Source organism: Emydura macquarii, unplaced genomic scaffold (genome assembly GCF_026122565.2).
Source record: "Emydura macquarii macquarii isolate MOO-44397 ecotype Brisbane River unplaced genomic scaffold, CSIRO-AGI_Emac_v2 contig_3345, whole genome shotgun sequence".
Lineage (NCBI taxonomy): Eukaryota > Metazoa > Chordata > Testudines > Chelidae > Emydura > Emydura macquarii.
This window is the reverse complement of record NW_027133482.1, coordinates 7983069-8000337: the sequence shown is the minus strand read 5'-3', so window position 1 is coordinate 8000337 and position 17269 is coordinate 7983069. Positions and strand designations below refer to the sequence as shown.

At 54.4% G+C, this 17269-nt stretch overlaps 1 protein-coding gene across 1 annotated transcript in view; it reads right to left on the bottom strand.

Moving 5' to 3' along the window:
• The window catches only part of LOC137143712 (dedicator of cytokinesis protein 2-like), a 229933-nt gene that overhangs the window by 204330 nt on the left and 8334 nt on the right, over window positions 1-17269 (bottom strand). The window contains exons 5-10 of the mRNA XM_067533643.1: window positions 16856-16952; window positions 16397-16545; window positions 15758-15893; window positions 15336-15487; window positions 5999-6080; window positions 4150-4285 (exon numbers count right to left, since the gene is read on the bottom strand). Of these exons, the coding sequence (XP_067389744.1) occupies window positions 4150-4285; window positions 5999-6080; window positions 15336-15487; window positions 15758-15893; window positions 16397-16545; window positions 16856-16952 (752 nt within the window). The remainder of the gene's footprint in view (window positions 1-4149; window positions 4286-5998; window positions 6081-15335; window positions 15488-15757; window positions 15894-16396; window positions 16546-16855; window positions 16953-17269) is intronic.

Below are 17269 nucleotides of genomic sequence, written 5' to 3'. Positions count from 1 at the left end.
ACCCAATAATCTCTCAGTCTCCCATACTATCTTCTCCGCCTCCACCTAGCACTATCCCCTCAGCCACTCCCCACAGATATCCCTCCGCCGCCGCACTATCCCTTCAGCCACTCTCCACAGATATCCCTCCGCCCCCGCACTATCCCTTCAGCCCTCCGCCGCCGCACTCTCCACAGATATCCCTCCGCCCCCGCACTATCCCCTCAGCCATTCCCCACAGATATCCCTCCGCCCCCGCACTATCCCTTCAGCCACTCCCCACAGATATCCCTCCGCCCCCGCACTATCCCCTCAGCTGCTCCCCACAGATATCCCTCCGCCCCGCACTATCCCCTCAGATATCCCTCCAATCCCAATGCTATCCCCTCAGCCACTCTCCACAGATATCCCTCCTCCCCCGCACTATCCCCTCAGCCACTCTCCACAGATATCCCTCTGCCTCCGCACTATCCCCTCAGATATCCCTCCAACCCCAATGCTATCCCCTTAGCCACTCCCCACAGATATCCCTCCACCCAGCACTAGCCACTCACCACAGATATCCCTCCGCCCCCACCCCCGCTATCCCCTCAGATATCCCTCCAACCCCAATGCACTATCCCCTCAACTGCTCCCCCCAGATATCCCTCAGCTCAGCACTAGCCACTACCTACAGATATCCCCCTGCCCCCACACTATCCCCTCAGATATCCCTCCGCCCCCGCACTATCCACTCACCACAGATATCCCTCCGCCCAGCACTATCCCCTCAGATATCCCTCCAACCCCAATGCTATCCCCTCAGCTGATCACCTCAGATATCCCTCTGCCCCCGCACTATCCACTACCCACAGATATCCCTCTGCCCCCGCACTATCCCCTCAACCATTCCCCACAGATATCCCTCCTGCCCCTGCACTATCCCCTCAGATATCCCTCCAATCCCCAATGCTATCCCCTCAGCCGCTCCCACAGATATCCCTCTGCCTCCGCACTATCCACTACCCACAGATATCCCTCTGCCCAGCACTATCCCCTCAGATATCCCTCCAACCCCAATGCTATCCCCTCAGCTGATCACCTCAGATATCCCTCCGCCCAGCACTATCCCCATAGCCACTCCCACAGATACCCCTCCGCCCCAGTGCTAGGGAGTAACTGGGGCTGAGTAAAGGGGCTCCAAGCTCACACCAATTCCCATAGGGGGTAGGCCAGCAGGGAATGGGGGGAGCAGCCCCTGCTGTTGGCTTGAAAGCTTGCTTCGGACCATCTAGGCAGCAGGGAGAAGCAATCGAAGCAGCAGCTGGCCTTAGCATCTATGCCTCCTGGCCAGCTGGGAAGGAGAAGGATGTTGTTTGGACCCTCCAAGCCAGTGACCTGGCTTTCCTGGTCCCACAGCCACGTATGGCCAGGAGCAGCAGGAGGCCTTGGAGTGGGTTGAAGAAAACTCTCCCACTCCAACTCTGCACCCATTTCCCCCAGGCTGTTCCTCATCTTCCCTCTCTCAGCTTGGTGCCCCCATCTCCAAATTGCTCTGTCCACATCCACCTGGTGCCATCTCTCCTTCGAACCCTCCTCCATGGCTTTCCTTCTTCCAAAGCTAACCTGTTGTCTTGAGTGCACGTCACTCTCTAGCAGGAAGCAGCAATCGCTGCTCTGACAACAGGGGTTCAAAATCAGGGAGCTTGGCATATATTTTCTTTTATAGGTTTTGAATCTTTAGAGTCATTTTTCTAAACATTGAGTCCTACATTTTTTTCTCAGCAACAAGCCTGTGGGCAGCTCTCACTTCTACCAGTGAGGTGAGGACAACTGGGACCAAGTGTGAAACACGCTCCCAGCCACGGGGGCTACAACACACGTGGGGAACAATCACAGGTATTTACGAGGATTCAGCAGGATGACGACCACACGACAGATCAGTTCCACAGGGAGTGGAGGGAGGCGCTGACAGGGAGAGTGCACTGGCTTCGCCTACATTAACTTACCCTCCTGCTTGTTGCTTTCCTCCTCCAACCCTTCAGTGTGCCAGTTAGACCAGTTTAGACCCCCTGAGATTTAAATTATGTCTACACTTCAAACACTGCAGCGCTTCAGTGTAGACCCTACAGGGCCAGGAGGGACATTCCCATTGCTGTAGTTAATCCACATGCCCAAGAGGCAGTAGCTAGGTCGAGGGAAGAAATCTTCCATGGATCTAGCACTGTCTGCACTGGGGTTAGGTCGGTTTGACTGTTATTCAGGGGGGTTGATTTTTCATACCCCTGAATGACACAGCTGGGTCAACCTAACCTTTCAGTGTAGACCAGTCCTCACTGGGCCAGAGGGGATATGAGTGGTGTGAGTCTAAATAGGAGTAAAATGCACACTGAGTGGGCAGGAAGCAGCTGTGAGGGGCACTGGCAGAGCTGTCTGGGACGTCCCCAGGGCTCGTATAGGAGGGGCCAGGACTGAGCTGCATCAGCAGATCTGGGGATGAAAACGATATAGTGGGACTGGTGGGCTGCCGGTAGGTTACATTCTGGAGGGCACAGTTCCAGAGGCTGGAACACCCTTTGTTCACAGTAACAACGTGACTGCAGCAGTGAGCCAGTCCTTGGCCAAAACAGAGGTTGCACTGTAACACAGGGAATGAGTCAGGAGTGTGCCAGTGTAAACTGGAAATGCAGGGTAGGATTCTTTCCCCAAACCTGCCAGGCATGTACTGGGGTGCCGGGAAAGCTCTGGGACCCAGAACTGAGGGCAGAAAAGAATTCAGGCTACAGCTAATGTTAGAGTGAAACATGGTGGAGTGAAAATCAAACTGGGAACTACCAGAAAATGGGTCCCCAGAATGAGGGGCACTAGATTGCAAGCATCAGTCACAGGACCAGTGAAGGAATTAGATATGCAAATGGGGACCCAGGATATGCAAATACAACAATCAGATACGCAGAGAAAGGGACAAGATACTTGGAGAGGGAACCAATACGATCAAATAAGGACTGAATATGGAGAGCAAATCTTCAGAGAAACAGTCTGTGAGCAGCAAGCGGGGAAGGGCACCTGGAGCAGCACAGAGCAAAGGAAGATGCTGCCAGACAGGAAAGATGGGTAATAGGAAAGCAGCAGCTCAGGCAGTTCTAGATTCCAGTGAGGCATCTGAGACTCTCTCACAGATCTTTCCTCCCCGAATTCACTCCAAATGGCCGGGAGGGGGCACTGTCATGACCACTAAAACCTGGGGAGGGGTTGTGAGGAAGAGTGGTATTGCTGAATAGCAGTGCAGTGCGTGGGGACCAGAGCTGGGTCCCTTCATTCATTCTATGGCAGAGAGAGGTAAGTGGCAAAAGAAACAAAATTAACAGATGATATTAAAGTAGGAGGAGCAGCCAATCTCAGTGAGGACAAAGACAGAACCCACCAAGAGGGACAGCAACACAGACTTAGGCCTGGGCTACACGACAAAGTTAGGCTGACGTAAGTTGCCTTGCGTTGACCTACTTGTGCATTTCTACATTCAGATTTGTTTCCAGCCAATGTACGCACCCCATTACAGCGACACCGGAATTGGGAAACCACCTCCCCAAACAGTGTAGATCTGTGGTCGACCTCCTGAGATCAACGCAGGGCAAATGTAGGCATTGCATGACCTGTGTTGACCCTGAACTTTGGGGAAATACCATGCCCCAGCTCCTTCCCATGGCCTGTGGTATGCTGGAGAGCAGCCTAGGTGGGCACAGTGGTCCTTTCTGGCTTTAGCAATAGCATCTAAGACAAAGGCTCCACCTGTCAATTAGTCTCCTGGGGCAGGCCTAAGCCCCAGCCGTGGGGACACTTGTAACCAGCCTACAGCCATGGGGAAGAGGCTCTGGGGAGAGATTCTGCTCTGCCCTAAGGGATGGGCTGGGTGAGAGTGGAGGGGACTGGCCATTCCCACTTTCTGGCAGTGAGCAGGGATGCTGGCCCTAGGGGAGAGCCAGGAGCAGGGTCACGCTGCTGCCATGGAGCCCCCACCTCAGGCCGGAGACACAGGCCAAGCCAGTGCAGAGACTTTTGGCTGAGCGGCCAGCAGAGGGGCAATACCACGGAGGCCAAGGGCTGCTGCACACTGTCAGCCAGGAACAAATCTCCCCAGAAACAGCGGGAACCGTTCCTCCTCTGCCGCCCGGGTCCAGTACTCACACTCACCCGAGATGCCAAAGGGCCTTCTGAGGCCAGTGCTCAGCTTCCGCGAGTAGGTCTCTTTCAGGTCCATCCGCCCCATCCGCACAATCTGACACACCAGGAAGAGCCTCTCTCGTTTCAAGTCCTTGCTGCCCAGGTCCTGGGGAGTGAGAGAGAGACTCAGAGAAAGGCCCAGCAAAGCACAAAGGCCTGGCCAGCGTGTCACACATCGCCCATGGAGCAGGCTGGTCTTCAGCCTGCGGAGTCATGTCAACACTGGGGGATGGATGGCTCTAGGGGACTAGCACAAACAGTGCAAACAACCCCCTCCTCCACCCATCCCACAGTGCAGCAGCCTTTCCAGATCTGTGCACTGCTTCTGGGGCTGGGCTGGGCATTGTGGGATAGGTCCCCAGAAGGCATCACAGCTGGAACACCATAGCAGAGCTCTGGTGAGTCAGAGGGACACATGAGATGTTGGTGCTGCAGCCCGAGCATGCGCCATGCAGCTCCATGAGGCCAAAGGACATAAGGCAGCGGTGACAGAGAAACAGAGCGAGTTCCTCCCAGGATACCTGGCAGTGAGGCCTGGCAGGACTCAGCCCGGCCTGACATGTTGGCAATGAGCAGGCCCCACTCAAATGGACAGATGCCTGCAGCCTGACTCGACAGGGTGGGAAGGGTGAGCTACAGGAGAAGAGCAGATGGGGCAGGAGCTGGCTTTGTACTGATGCTGTTTATCTGCTTCATTTACATATAGACTTCCCCTTCCTCCCAAGCAGCTGCCTTGCCCCTTCCTGGGGGTCGCTCTCAGTGCAGCTGGTGCAGCGAGGATATGGCTCAGGGTATGTCTACACTGAAAGCGCTACAGCGGAGCAGCTGCAGCTCTTCAGTGTGAATGCTGTGACCTACACCCATCCGCATCTCCCGTCCGCATAGGTAATCCACCTCCCCAAGAGGCAGAAGCTAGGTCAATGGACGAATTCTTTCATCAGCCTAGTGCTGTCTACACTGGGGGTTAGGTTGGATTTTCCACAGCCCTGAGAGACATAGCTATATGGATGTAAGTTCATATACCAGTCCTTAGTAGGAGCCACATCCTCTCTTTTCTCCTGCCTGGATCCTGGCAGAAATCAAGGCAACCCCTGGCCAAGGAGAAAGCCCAGGGGGTGCCCACTTAGGGGCCCTGGTGTCTGAGTGTCACAGAGGAAATGGGGCCTAGGACGGATTTGAGTGAGGAGATGATGTGCCAGGCGCTAGGGTGACCACCTGTCCATTATTTTAAGGTGTATTAAAACTGATCATCAGGACCATTTTAAACATGACATTGAAGCTCATGATAATTGCAGGTGTATACTTAAGGGCAGGAGAAATGTACACTTCAGAGAAAAATACATGGTGTGCTAAGGAAAATGATGTTTCCCTAAAATGTCCCTTAAAATAAAGTGCTGTCCCTCCGTTGTCATTTGGTTTTCCTTTATTTCCATCCAACACAGGTAGTCACCCTAGCTGAGCACTGGGACTAAGGGCCATTCAAGGGGGAGCAGAGGGAGGGACTGGGAGCACTGGGACCAGGTCTGGGAGCCAGGGTGGGGGAAGGTTAGGGAGGGGCATGGTGGCCCAGCTGGGGCAGGGCGGTGGGAGGGGCATGGTGGTAGGAATGTAAGAAATGACAAATCCCTATAATTAGACAGACATGTCCATCTGGCCTTTTGCCGCCCACTTCTCCGGACTGCTGGGTTGTTGGTCCTGTGGGGCAGGCTCTGTGTCCCCACCTCTCTGCAGCCCCCTGCATGACGGTCCTCGATCCTGGCTAAGGCATCTGGGTGCAAGAGGCAGGCTGACGGCAGGGCAAGAGGGCACCTGTGCTCACCGTGAAGATGGCCTTCAGGTTGTTGAGCAGCTCAATGTCCTGGGGGACCCCGGTGCTGGCCCAGCGGATCAGATAGTTCTCACTACAAAGAGAACCAGAGAGCATTAGAAGACTCACGCCACTGCAGGACACACCCAGGAGCCCAGGGACCCCGTTCTGTCCAGTCTCTCGAGGGGAGGTGCTGCCCTGAGCTGAGCTGGCGGGCCTATGGCCCTGGGCCTTCGGCTCACAGACAGGAGGGGGCAGCCACCGAGGGCAGTGTCAGTGAGCAGGAGAGGCAAGCCCAAACGGCACCTGGTGATGTGATGGGGCAGCTGACGCAGGCTCTGGTGGCTCCCACGCAGGGCCCTTGCTCGGTGCTCAAGGTCAGTGGTGGAGACAGGGAGGCACCAGACAGCACAATATTCGAACTTTGCTCCCTCCTCCACAGGTCCTGTCCTCTCCCATCCCTAGACACAGCGAGCAGATACCCTAGTATCCTGTCCTCCTAGAACAGCCTAGGGGGAAGCTGCCTATCCCAACAGCCCTCCTCCCGTTCTCGCAGGTATCGGGGATCCCATCTGGGCTGTGGGCCTTGGAGATGCTACTGACTCCAATTGCAAAGCACACGCTCAGCGAGCGGCAGCGAGCCTCCTTCTGGCGGAGCGTGGGGTGTTGGGACAGGCCGCACGGCACGCTCCACACAGCCCTGGAGCAGAGCCCTGCAGTGGGGCAGGGCCCAAGAATAAGCCCCATTTTAACAGCCAACCCCACGGCAGTGACTGAAGAGCATCTCAGGCTGAGGTGGCAGTGCTGGGGCAGAGACCACAGTGGGACGGGAATGAGCTGGTTCTGCAGCGAGCACTGCAGGAGCTGCCAAGGTTCCTCCTTCTCTCTGGGGCAGGAGCTGACACCCCCAGAAACAACCCAGGCCTCTCTAAGCCCGAACCGCAGCTCAGCTGTGGGAGCCAGTGGGCAGGGAAGCACCCTACTCTCTGAGCTGTAGTAAGGAGGCCAACCAGTGACACTGGGAAGTGGGGACCGGGCCAGAGACAGTCGCTCGACTTATCTCACACGCCACAGGGAGCAACTTCCCATCACCTTGGGCTTTCTCTCTCCAGCTCCTGCTGCTGGTTGTCCTTGCCCCTCTCCATCTCACTCCGCCTGCCCTTTCCCAAGCACGGCTCCCTCTCTGCCCTCCCTGGCTGCACCCCACCCTCAACAGCACCCCACCCTCTCCTGGCCTCCAATCCTCCCATGGGAGACTCACAGCTCCAGAGTGTGGCAGGAGGCCGCCCCAGGGCTTTTCGCCCTCACTCTTGTCTGAATCAGGTTTGCTCTCTGAGGGAATTCAGGAACCAGCTTTTTCAAAGAGACCTGAAACACCAATCCCTTCCCATCCTATGGACCCACAAAGTGCCCCACAAACACAGGGCCTCCGCAGAGCCCAAACTCTGGGCCCTGGCTCCCCAGAATCATCTCTGTCATTTGGGCTACCTAGAATCATAGAAGACGAGGGTTGGAAGAGACCCCAGGAGGGCAACAACCTGCTCAAACAGGACCCACCCTGACTAAACCATCCCAGCCAGGGTTTTGTCAACCTGGGCCTTAAAAACCTCTAAGGACGGAGATTCCACCACCTCTCTAGGTAACCCATTCCAGTGCTTCACCACCCTCCTAGGGAAAAACATTTTCCTAATGTCCAACCTAGAACCGCCCCCCACTGCAACTTGAGACCGTTGCTCCTTGTTCTGTCATCTGCCACCACCGAGAACAGCCTAGCCCCATCCTCCCTGGAACCCCCTTTCAGGTAGTTAAAGGCTGCTATCAAATCCCCCCTCATTCTTCTCTTCTGCAGACTAAACAAGCCCAGTTCCCTCAGCCTCCCCTCATAAGTCTTGTGCTCCAGCCCCCTAATCATTTTTCTTGCCCTCTGCTGGACTCTGTCCAATTTGTCCACAACCTTTTTGGAGTGGGGAGCCCAAAACTGGACACAGTACTCCAGATGTGGCCTCTCCAGTGCTGAATAGAGGGGAACAATCACTTCCCTCGATCTGCTGGCAATAATCCTACTAATGCAGCCCAATATGCCGTTAGCCCTTGGCAACCAGGGCACACTGTTGACTCATGTCCAGCTTCTTGCCCACTGTAACCCCCAGGTCCTTTTCTGCAGAACTGCTGCCTAGCCCGTCGGTCCCCAGCCTGTAGGAATGCATGGTCCCATGGATTCTTCCATCCTAAGTGCAGGACTCTGCACTTGCCCTTGTTGAACCTCATCGGATTTATTTTGGCCCAATCCTCCAATTTGTCTAGGTCACTCTGTATCCTGTCCCTATCCTCCAGTGTACCTACCACTCCCCACAGCTTACTGCAAACTTGCTGAGGGTGCAATCCACCCTATCATATAGATCATTAATGAAGATGTTGAACAAAACTGGCAGCAGCACCAACCTCTGGGACACTCAACTTGTTACCAGCTGCCAACTAGGCATTGAGCCATTGATCACTACCCATTGAGCCCGATGATCTAGCCAGCTCTCTGTCCATCTTATAGTCCATTCATCCAACCCACACTTCTGTAACTTGCTGATAAGAATACTGTGGGAGAGCGTATCCAAAGCTTTGCTAAAGTCAAGCTATATCACATCCACCGCCTTCCCTACATCCACAGAGCCAGTCACCTCTTCATAGAAGACAATCAGGTTGGTCAGACATGACTTGCCCTTGGTGAATCCATGCTGACTGTTCCTGATCACCTTCCTCTCTTCCAAGTGCCTCAGAATGGATTCCTTGAGGACCTGCTCCATGATTTTTCTGGGGTCTGAGGTGAGGCTGACCGGTCTGTAGTTCCCCGAATACTCCTTCGTCCCTTTTGTGAAGATGGGCACTATATTTGCCTTTTCCCAGTCATACAGGACCTCCCCAGTTGCCACATGAGCAACTATGAGCCTTGACATGGACCAGCCACTAGAGGGAGCGGCAAGACTCACTTTGTGGTGAGTACACAACTCTCTGCTCCACAGCAGTAGGGACCTGGAGAGCAGGACTGCCTGGCTCTGGAGTGAGCGCTAGAGGGCAGAGCAGATCACCAGAGTACTCACACTTGGCACATTCGAGTACAAAGGCAGTGTGGCTCAGTGGGCAGGACTGAGGGACAGGAAACACAGAGTGAGATTAAATTATCATGTTTCATCGCAGAGGAAGGTAGAGGGTACAAACACTCTCCTGGGATGACAATTCCCTACTGACAGCTACTTGTTCATCTACCATCACCCTGGGAAGCTCCATGAGACCTTGACTCAACTTGCTGCTGGCCCCAAAAGAACAAACAAGGTGTTCAGCTCATCAGGGACGGGCTGGAGGATAGTGTGGGGCATGTTCTGAACAGCTGATGCCGCCCATCTGGCTGCTGTGCGCCAGGCTGGGCACCCCGTGGTGACAAAGTCAGTCCTGACAGATAGAGGAGAGTGGTGGAGGGCAGATATGTCAGCCCTAGAATGGTGAAGGCCCTGTTCCCTATGAGCTGAGAAAAGGTTACCGCAAGTTAACTAGACACTTGAGGACAGTTAAGGGCTGCCAGAGATCTTTAATAACCCCTTCTCTGGTGAGTGTGTAATTAGCCTGTGGAACTCACTGCCACAGGATGTCATTGGTGCCAAGAACTTAGCAAGATTCAAAGGGGAGCTACACAACATAGATAACAAGAATATCTAGAGTGAGAATAGTTCAGCGTTAAAAAGGAGTCCTGCCAGGCAAATAAGCTCCCCTGCTGATCTCTGGGGGTTGAATTAAATCTTCCTGGGGCAGATTACCCCACTCCTGCAAGGTTTCTTATACCTTCTTCACAGGTAGCTGGTGCTAGCCCCTGTTGGAGACAGGAGACCCTCAGGGCCTCAGTATTCAGGCCTGCCAGGTCCCTAGATGGCATCTCTAGCCACACCACAGCTGCCCCTTTGGACTGGCTCTCCCAGCTACTGAGAATTCGGAGTGCCTCTAGTACTGACTGACCTCCTGGCTACAGACCACATGCACACCATTTAACCATAGATCTGGGCTGTCCCTAGCCCATGTCAGCCACGGGGCATTAGAGATGAGGCAAGATGGACCTATGGTCATACTGGGAGTAAGGTCTGAGGCCTGGGGTTTTTTTGGCTAAGGTTAGGCCTTGTTCTTGGGGTAAGCAGGAGCAGCGATAAGCAAAGTCACATCTTCACATTCCTGAAACTACATCAAACCATATAATATTGGGCTGCCAAGAAGGTGCTACTGTCCTAATAGCACCTACCACCACCAGACAAAGAAACAGATCTTCAGATGTTTACAGAGAACTTTGTTGCTAGCATTCTGTCTGGCAAGGAATCACTTATCCACAGCTGTGGTTGTAAAATCTGCACTTCTTATTGTTTTGTCCTTATGACCCCACTTCTCTATTGTGTATCTGCGTGATTTCTGTCTGGTTCTTTCACTGTTTCTGTCTGTTCCATAACTAAGCGTGCACTATTTAAATCAGTTAAGGTGGTGGGATATGATTGGTTAAAGGACTGTTTCGTAATGGGCTAGGACTGGTGGTGTGTAGTACTGTAGTTTAAATCAGGGGTTCTCAACCGGTGGTACGTGGAGGATGGCTTGGTGGTACGCGAGACGTACCCTGCCGCTGCCGCCGAATTCCCCCCCGCCGCCGCCGAAACCCCCCCCACCACCGAATACGCGTACCCTACTGCCGCCGATCCCTCTTCCCCCCAGCCGAAGACGCGTAGCCTACCGCCGTCTTCCCCCCTGCTGCCGCCGAAATCCCTCCCTCCGCAATCCCTGCTGCTGAAAAGCAACCCGGCCAGCTCTGCATGTGCCGATGTTAGAAACCCTGCCGCCGAAATGTGGGTAACAGCGGCCATGATTCGGCGGAGAGTACTGCTCTCCCCTTCTCTTACTCGGGTACCACTCGGGTCTGGACCATTGGTTCTTGACCTGACCCGACTGGTACTCGGGGAAAAAAGGTTGAGAGCCGCTGGTTTAAATGATGGGCTAAGGTACAGCTAAGCAGGACCCACGCTTTAACTATATGAACTGAGGTCCAAGAGGAAGTGCTTTGGATTTTGGAACGTAACTCCAGGACACAGCCCGAGATCAGAGCTGCCAGACCTCAACACCCAGCCAACTGTATTTACAGAAGCTGGAGTCCACAGCTGGTCACCATCCTGACTGGTCACCAGGAGAAGTTTGTCTGCCTTATTGGGACTGGTGAGCATTGTATGCTTAGGGGGTGTATCCTGTGTTGGTAACTGTTAATAAATAGAGAATGAGGAGATTGCTGTGTAAGGCTCCTTCACTGGTAAAAGATCCTGCAAACCCACAGAGAATTACACCCGGAGCCCTACGGATCGGAAAGGGTGGGTACGTCAATTATCCGGGTTACACCCGGAGCCCTACGGATCGGAAAGGGTGGGTACGTCAATTATCCGGGTTACACCCAGAGCCCTACGGATCGGAAAGGGTGGGTACGTCAATTATCCGGGTTACACCCGGAGCCCTACGGCCTGGGAATGAGAGACCCTGAGCCCTAGTGTGTGAATTGGGTAACGGTAGGTGCCTTTCCCCTGAAGCCCTACAGACTGGGAAAGAGTGGGGGTGCCTTAATTGGGTTGTGCCTTGAGCCCTACGGACTGGGGTAAAGGTGGGGTGTCCCAGTGTGCGGGTAACAGGGGAGAGGGGAAAAGGAGTGGTGTGGGCACTGCACATCCTGCCCAGGGGCCAGCTCCCTTGCAGGGCGGCTGCCTCATTCCTGCTGGGGTGGGATTTGCTGGGCTCCTAAGCAGGTGCAGGTCCCTCATTTTCACTGCAAGGAAGAGACCAGAAGCAATTTCTAGAGCCTGGCAGAGGCAGTATCTGCATTTGGCTCAGGGTCCCAGGAGGGGAGGCTCATGGTGGGAGGGTGCTGAGCAGGAACCCATGTGCCCTAGCAGGGCTGGCAGCTCTAATAGTCTCACAGAACAAACAGAGAGAGAGACAGAGATGATGATTTGCTGCAGCAGCTGATATCCTTGGATCCAGCTCTGCCTGTGTGGTAGCAGGAGGGGCGGCGCTGCAAGGGTAGGGTTGGCTGTGCTAGCAACCCCAGGCCTGCTGGCCATTCCTCTGCTGCCTAGGTTAGGAACATCAGAATGGCCACACTGGATCAGACCAATGGCCCAGTGTCCTGTCTTCCACAGGGGCTAAAGCCAGGTGCTTCAGAGGGAATGAACAGAACAGGTGATCATCCAGTGATCCTTCCCTGTCGCCCCTCCCCAGCTTCTGGCAAACCGAGGCCAGGGACACTTCAGAGCATGGTTTTCCATCCCTGCCCTCAATGGCTAATAGCCACTGATGGATCTATCCATCCATGAACTTACCTAGTTCTATTTTGAACCCCATCATAGTCTTGGCCTTCATCACATCCTCTGGCAAGGAACTGCATAGCTTGACCGCACATTGTGTGAAGAAACACTTCCTTGTGTTTGTTTTAAACCTGCTGCCTAGTCATTTCGTTTAGTGACCCTAGTTCTTGTGCTATGAGAAGGAGTAAATAACACGTCCTTGTTTACCTTCTCCACACCAGACCACACCACTGTCCTATCCCCTCCGTTAGTCGTCTCTTTTCCAAGCTGAAAAGTTCCAGTCTTATTCACCTCTCCTCCTATGGAAGCTGCTCCACACCCCTCACCATTTTTGTTGCCCTTTTCCAATTCCATTTCTTTTGAGATGGGGCGACCAGACCTGCACACACTGTACAAGATGTGCCCTGGATTTATAGAGCGGCAATAGGATATTTTCTGTCTTGTTATCTATCCCTTTCCTAGTAATTCCCAACATTCTGTTAGCTTTTGGACCGCCACTGCACACTGAGCAGATGTTTTCAGAGACCTATCTACAACAACTCCAAGATCTGCTTCTCGAGTGGTAACAGCTGACTTAGACCCCATCATTTGATACGTGTAGTTGTGTTATGTTTTCCAGTGTGCATTACTTTGCATTTATCAACATTGAATTTCATCTGCCTTTTTTGTTGCCCAGCCACCCAGTTTGGTAAAATCCCTTTGTAACTCTTCACAGTCTGCTTTGGGCTTAACTGTCTTGAGTAATTTTGTATCATCTGCAAACTTTGCCATTTCACTGTTTACCCCTTTTTCCAGATCATTTACGAATATATTGAACAGCACTGGTCCTAGTACAGACCCCTGGGGGACACCACTATTTACCTCTCCATTCTGAAAACTGGCCATTTATCCCTACCCTCTGTTTCCTGTCCTTTAACCAGTTACTGATCCAGGAGACGACCTTCCCTCTTATCCCATGACCACTTACTGTGCTAAAGAGCCTTTGGTGAGGGACCCTTTCAAAGGGTTAGGTATTTAAATGGTAGGTTACACGCCACAGTCAGTAGTTCTGCAATTTCATGTTTGAGTTCCTGCAGAACTCTGGGGTGACACCATCTGTCCTGGTGACTTATTACTGTTCAATTGATCAATTTGTTCTAAAACCTCCTCTATCGAAACCTCAGTTCAGGACCAATATGTCACCTAAAAAAATGGCTCAGGTTTGGAATCTCCCCCACATCCTCAGCTGCAAAGACCAATGCAAAGAATTCATTTAGTTTCTGCTCCCTTAGCATCTCAATCGTCCAGTGGCCCCACTGGTTGTTTAGCAGCTTCCTGCTTCTGATGTTCTTAAAATTTTTGCTGTTACTTTTTGAGTCTTTGGCTAGCTGTTCTTCAAATTCTTTTTTGGCCTGCCTGATTATATTTTACAGGTCACTTCCCAGAGTTTCTGTTCCTTTTTATTTTCCTCAATAGGATTTAACTTCCACTTTTTAAAGGTTGCCTTTTTGCCTCTAACTGCTTCTTTAACTTTGTTTAGCCACGGTGGCACTTTTTCGGCCCTCTTACTATGTTTCTTAATTTGTGGTATGTATTTAAATTGAGCTTCTATTTTAGTGTCTTTAAAAAGTTTCCTTTTGGCACTGTACCTTTTAATTTCTGTTTAACCAGCTTCCTCATTTTTGTGTAGTTTCTGCTTTCTGAAATTAAATCCTACCATAGTGGGCTGTTTTGGTGTTCCCCCCCACAAAGGGATGTTAAATGTTATGATGTTATGGTCACTATTACCAAGCTATATTCACCTGTTGGACCAGATCCTGTGCTCCACTTAACACTAAATCAAGAACTGCCTCTCCTCTCGTGGGTTGCAGGAGTAGCTGCTCCAAGAAGCAGGCATTTAAGATCTCAAGAAACTTTATCTCTGCTCCCGTCCTGAGGGGATATGAGGATTGTCCAATATGAGGATAATTGAAATCCCCCCTTATTACTAAGTGTTTTTATTTGTATAGCCTCTCTAATCTCCCTGAGCATTTCACAGTTGCTATCACCATCCTGGTCAGCTGGTCGGTAGTACATCTCTGCTGCTATCGTCTTATTATTCCAGCAGGGAATTTCTATCCAGAGAGATTCTATGGCACAGTTTGGTTCATTTAAGATTTTCACTTCATTGGATTCTACGCTGTTTTCCACACACAGCACCACTCCCCCACCAATACGACCTATCCTGGACTTCCAGCATTTGTATATGAGCACTTTAAAAAATGGTCACTTTGTAGCTGTCTGCCATTATGGGATGTAATTGAATGGGACTCTTTTTCATTTGACTGTTTCTCATCAGATCCTGCCCATATTTTATCCTCATCCACCTTCTCCTCCATCCTAGGATATAGAGAATCTCCATGAATAGATCTCCCCTAAGGGAAGTCTCTGTCCAAACCACCTGTCTCTGTCTTCACCTGTCAGCTTTCCCCTGGCCCTTAGTTTAAAAGCTGCTGTAGGACCTTTTTACTGTGACATGCCAGCACCACATTCTGTCCAGGCAGGGTCTCAAACTCTTCGGCATTTGCCAGGAGGCCCAAAAGCCCCACTCCAGCAAGGAGGTGCCTGGCTGTGGGCAGGGTGTGTTCCTGCAGCCCAGCACTCCCTGACCTGGGGGGGAGGTGCAGTTATTGACAGTGGGTCGTCATTGGGGGTCGGGTGGTTGTCATTGGTCAGTCGTGGGGTGAGTGAGCGAGTGTGGGGCCAGATATCGCTGGTCGGTCAGTGGTGGGGTCAGACAAGTCATCGTCCAGGGAGCGATGTCCTGGGTAAGCATCAGCTCGGTGTCTGCTTTGGACACTGCTGAGCTCCATCGTGCTAGGCGCTCGGACCCTACCCCAGGCTCCCCGGGCCACGGCCCCAAGGGAAGGTCATTCGGCAGCTCCACACGGCCCAAGGTCCAGGGCTCCCTCGTGAGGCCCCCAGAGCAGGGTGCAGCCCCCTCTGCCCCTCCCCCCGGGGACAGGTACCTGATCATCTTCTGCTGGCTGGGGTCGTACAGGGCCGTGAAGAGCTGTGCCTCCTCGCCGATGTTGCAGACGAAGTTGCGGACGCAGAGGTAGAGGTTGTGGGAGGGCGAGGCCAGACGGGCACCGCAACCCAGCTCGCTGTGCTGGGAGCTCTGCAAGGAGAGGAGCAGAAGGTCAAGGCCAAAGGGACTCGCACCCATCCCGGCCCATCCCCAGCCTGGCTCCTGCTGGGCTCCAGCTGAGAGCCGGCCTGCAGGGACCAGCGGCAGGAGTGCCCAAAGCTCCGAGCAGGTGACCCCAGCCTGGCAGGGCGCTGGAACTCCCTCCCGGGTATGGACGGCAGTGAGCAGTGCCCCTCTGCGGGGGAGGGCCTGCACACCTGTTGGCAGGGGCAGGGCGAGGGGCCAGGACCGGACTCTCACCATCTCTTCCTGGATGCGCTCGCTGATCATGTGCGTGGCCTGTTTGTGAGCCTGGAAGAGGCTGATGATGCTGGTTCTGTCGGGGTCCAGGATGTTCCCGTTCTCGTCGCGCACAACCAGGTCCAGCTCCAGGATCCTGCAGAGAACAGGGCGGGGCATGAACACAGCTCCTCCAGCAGCTGCCAGGGCCTGCCGTGCATGGGCCAGGGACCGGACGCCCTGTGGGCTCTGCGCAGACCCAGCCCAGCCGCCCTGCCCCGGAGCAAACGCCCAGCCCCTGGTCCCTGGCAGGGGGATCCGGCCTGCATGCCCAGGGCAGGGAGGTGGAAGCACGGGCCCCACTGAGGACTGCAGCAGGGTTCATGCCAGGGGTCGCCACAGGGGTCCCCAGCCCCCCACTGTTCTTGACCCATGCCCCACAGGGCCCTCCCTGGGCCCTTGCCACACCATGCTGCTAGCACACGTGTGCCTCTCGCACACCCTGGCTGTCTCCATCCCCACGCTCTCACTTCCTCTAGTGCACCCACGCCACGTTCTAGTGCCCAGCCCTGGCCCCCTCCAGTCCCCCCTGCCTCCAGCCCCTCTCCAGCCCCAGCCCCCTGCCTATGACCCCTCCATCGCAGCCCTGCTTGCTCTCACTTGTTCCCATAGTCGATCTTGCTGGTCACTTCCTTCTTCAGCTCCAGGAGCTCATCCTTGGGGAGCGTCCCCGAGAGCAGCTGCGAGCGTCTCTCCATCAGCTCACACATCATCCGCCTCACCTGCCCGTACCGCTCCTTCTGCCCCATCTGCAGGCAGCAAGGGGGCAAGAGTCATGCCCTGCCCCACAGAGCTGAGCACCTGCTGCCCGCACAGCAGAGAGGCCAATCCACATGCCCTGACCCTTGCAGACCCCATCCCAAAAAGGCCAACCCCCACGGTTCCCACAGCCCCCATCCCTGCAGCCCCCAGACTGGAGAGCCAGCCCCCTCCAGTTCCCACACACCCCATCCTAAAGGCTGGCGCTTGCCCTGTGCATCCCTGTGCTGGGGGGGGGAGCCCTTCCCAGAGGATGGGACGGTCCCCATGGCTTCCCCAGGGTGGGCCCCAGGCTCTCACCACATAGAGCTGCTTCCAGATGGTGGCCCATTCCCGCAGCGTGGTGGTGATCTCCTGCACCATCGGCATCTCGGCTGACACAATGTTCTCCTCCGCCCTGGCCAGACAGCGGGTCAGCACCAGACCTCCACGTGGGCAGAGGCTCAGCCCCCCCACCCCCAGCCCTGCTCTGGGGGTCCATGAGCTCGGCAGCCCCAATTCCCTCCAGCCACGCACTGCGGCAGTGCCAGCCCTACGGCTCCCGGAGCCCACACTGCACCCTGCACCCCTCCCTGTGCCAGCTGCCACACCCCGGCCGGGCGACCCTGCGAGCGCAGGGCTGATTACAGCACAGCCCGGCTCCACCCCAGAGACCAGGCTGGGACACAGGAGCGGGGAGCTCAGTACCAAGCCAGGCACAGACCCCAGGGCACT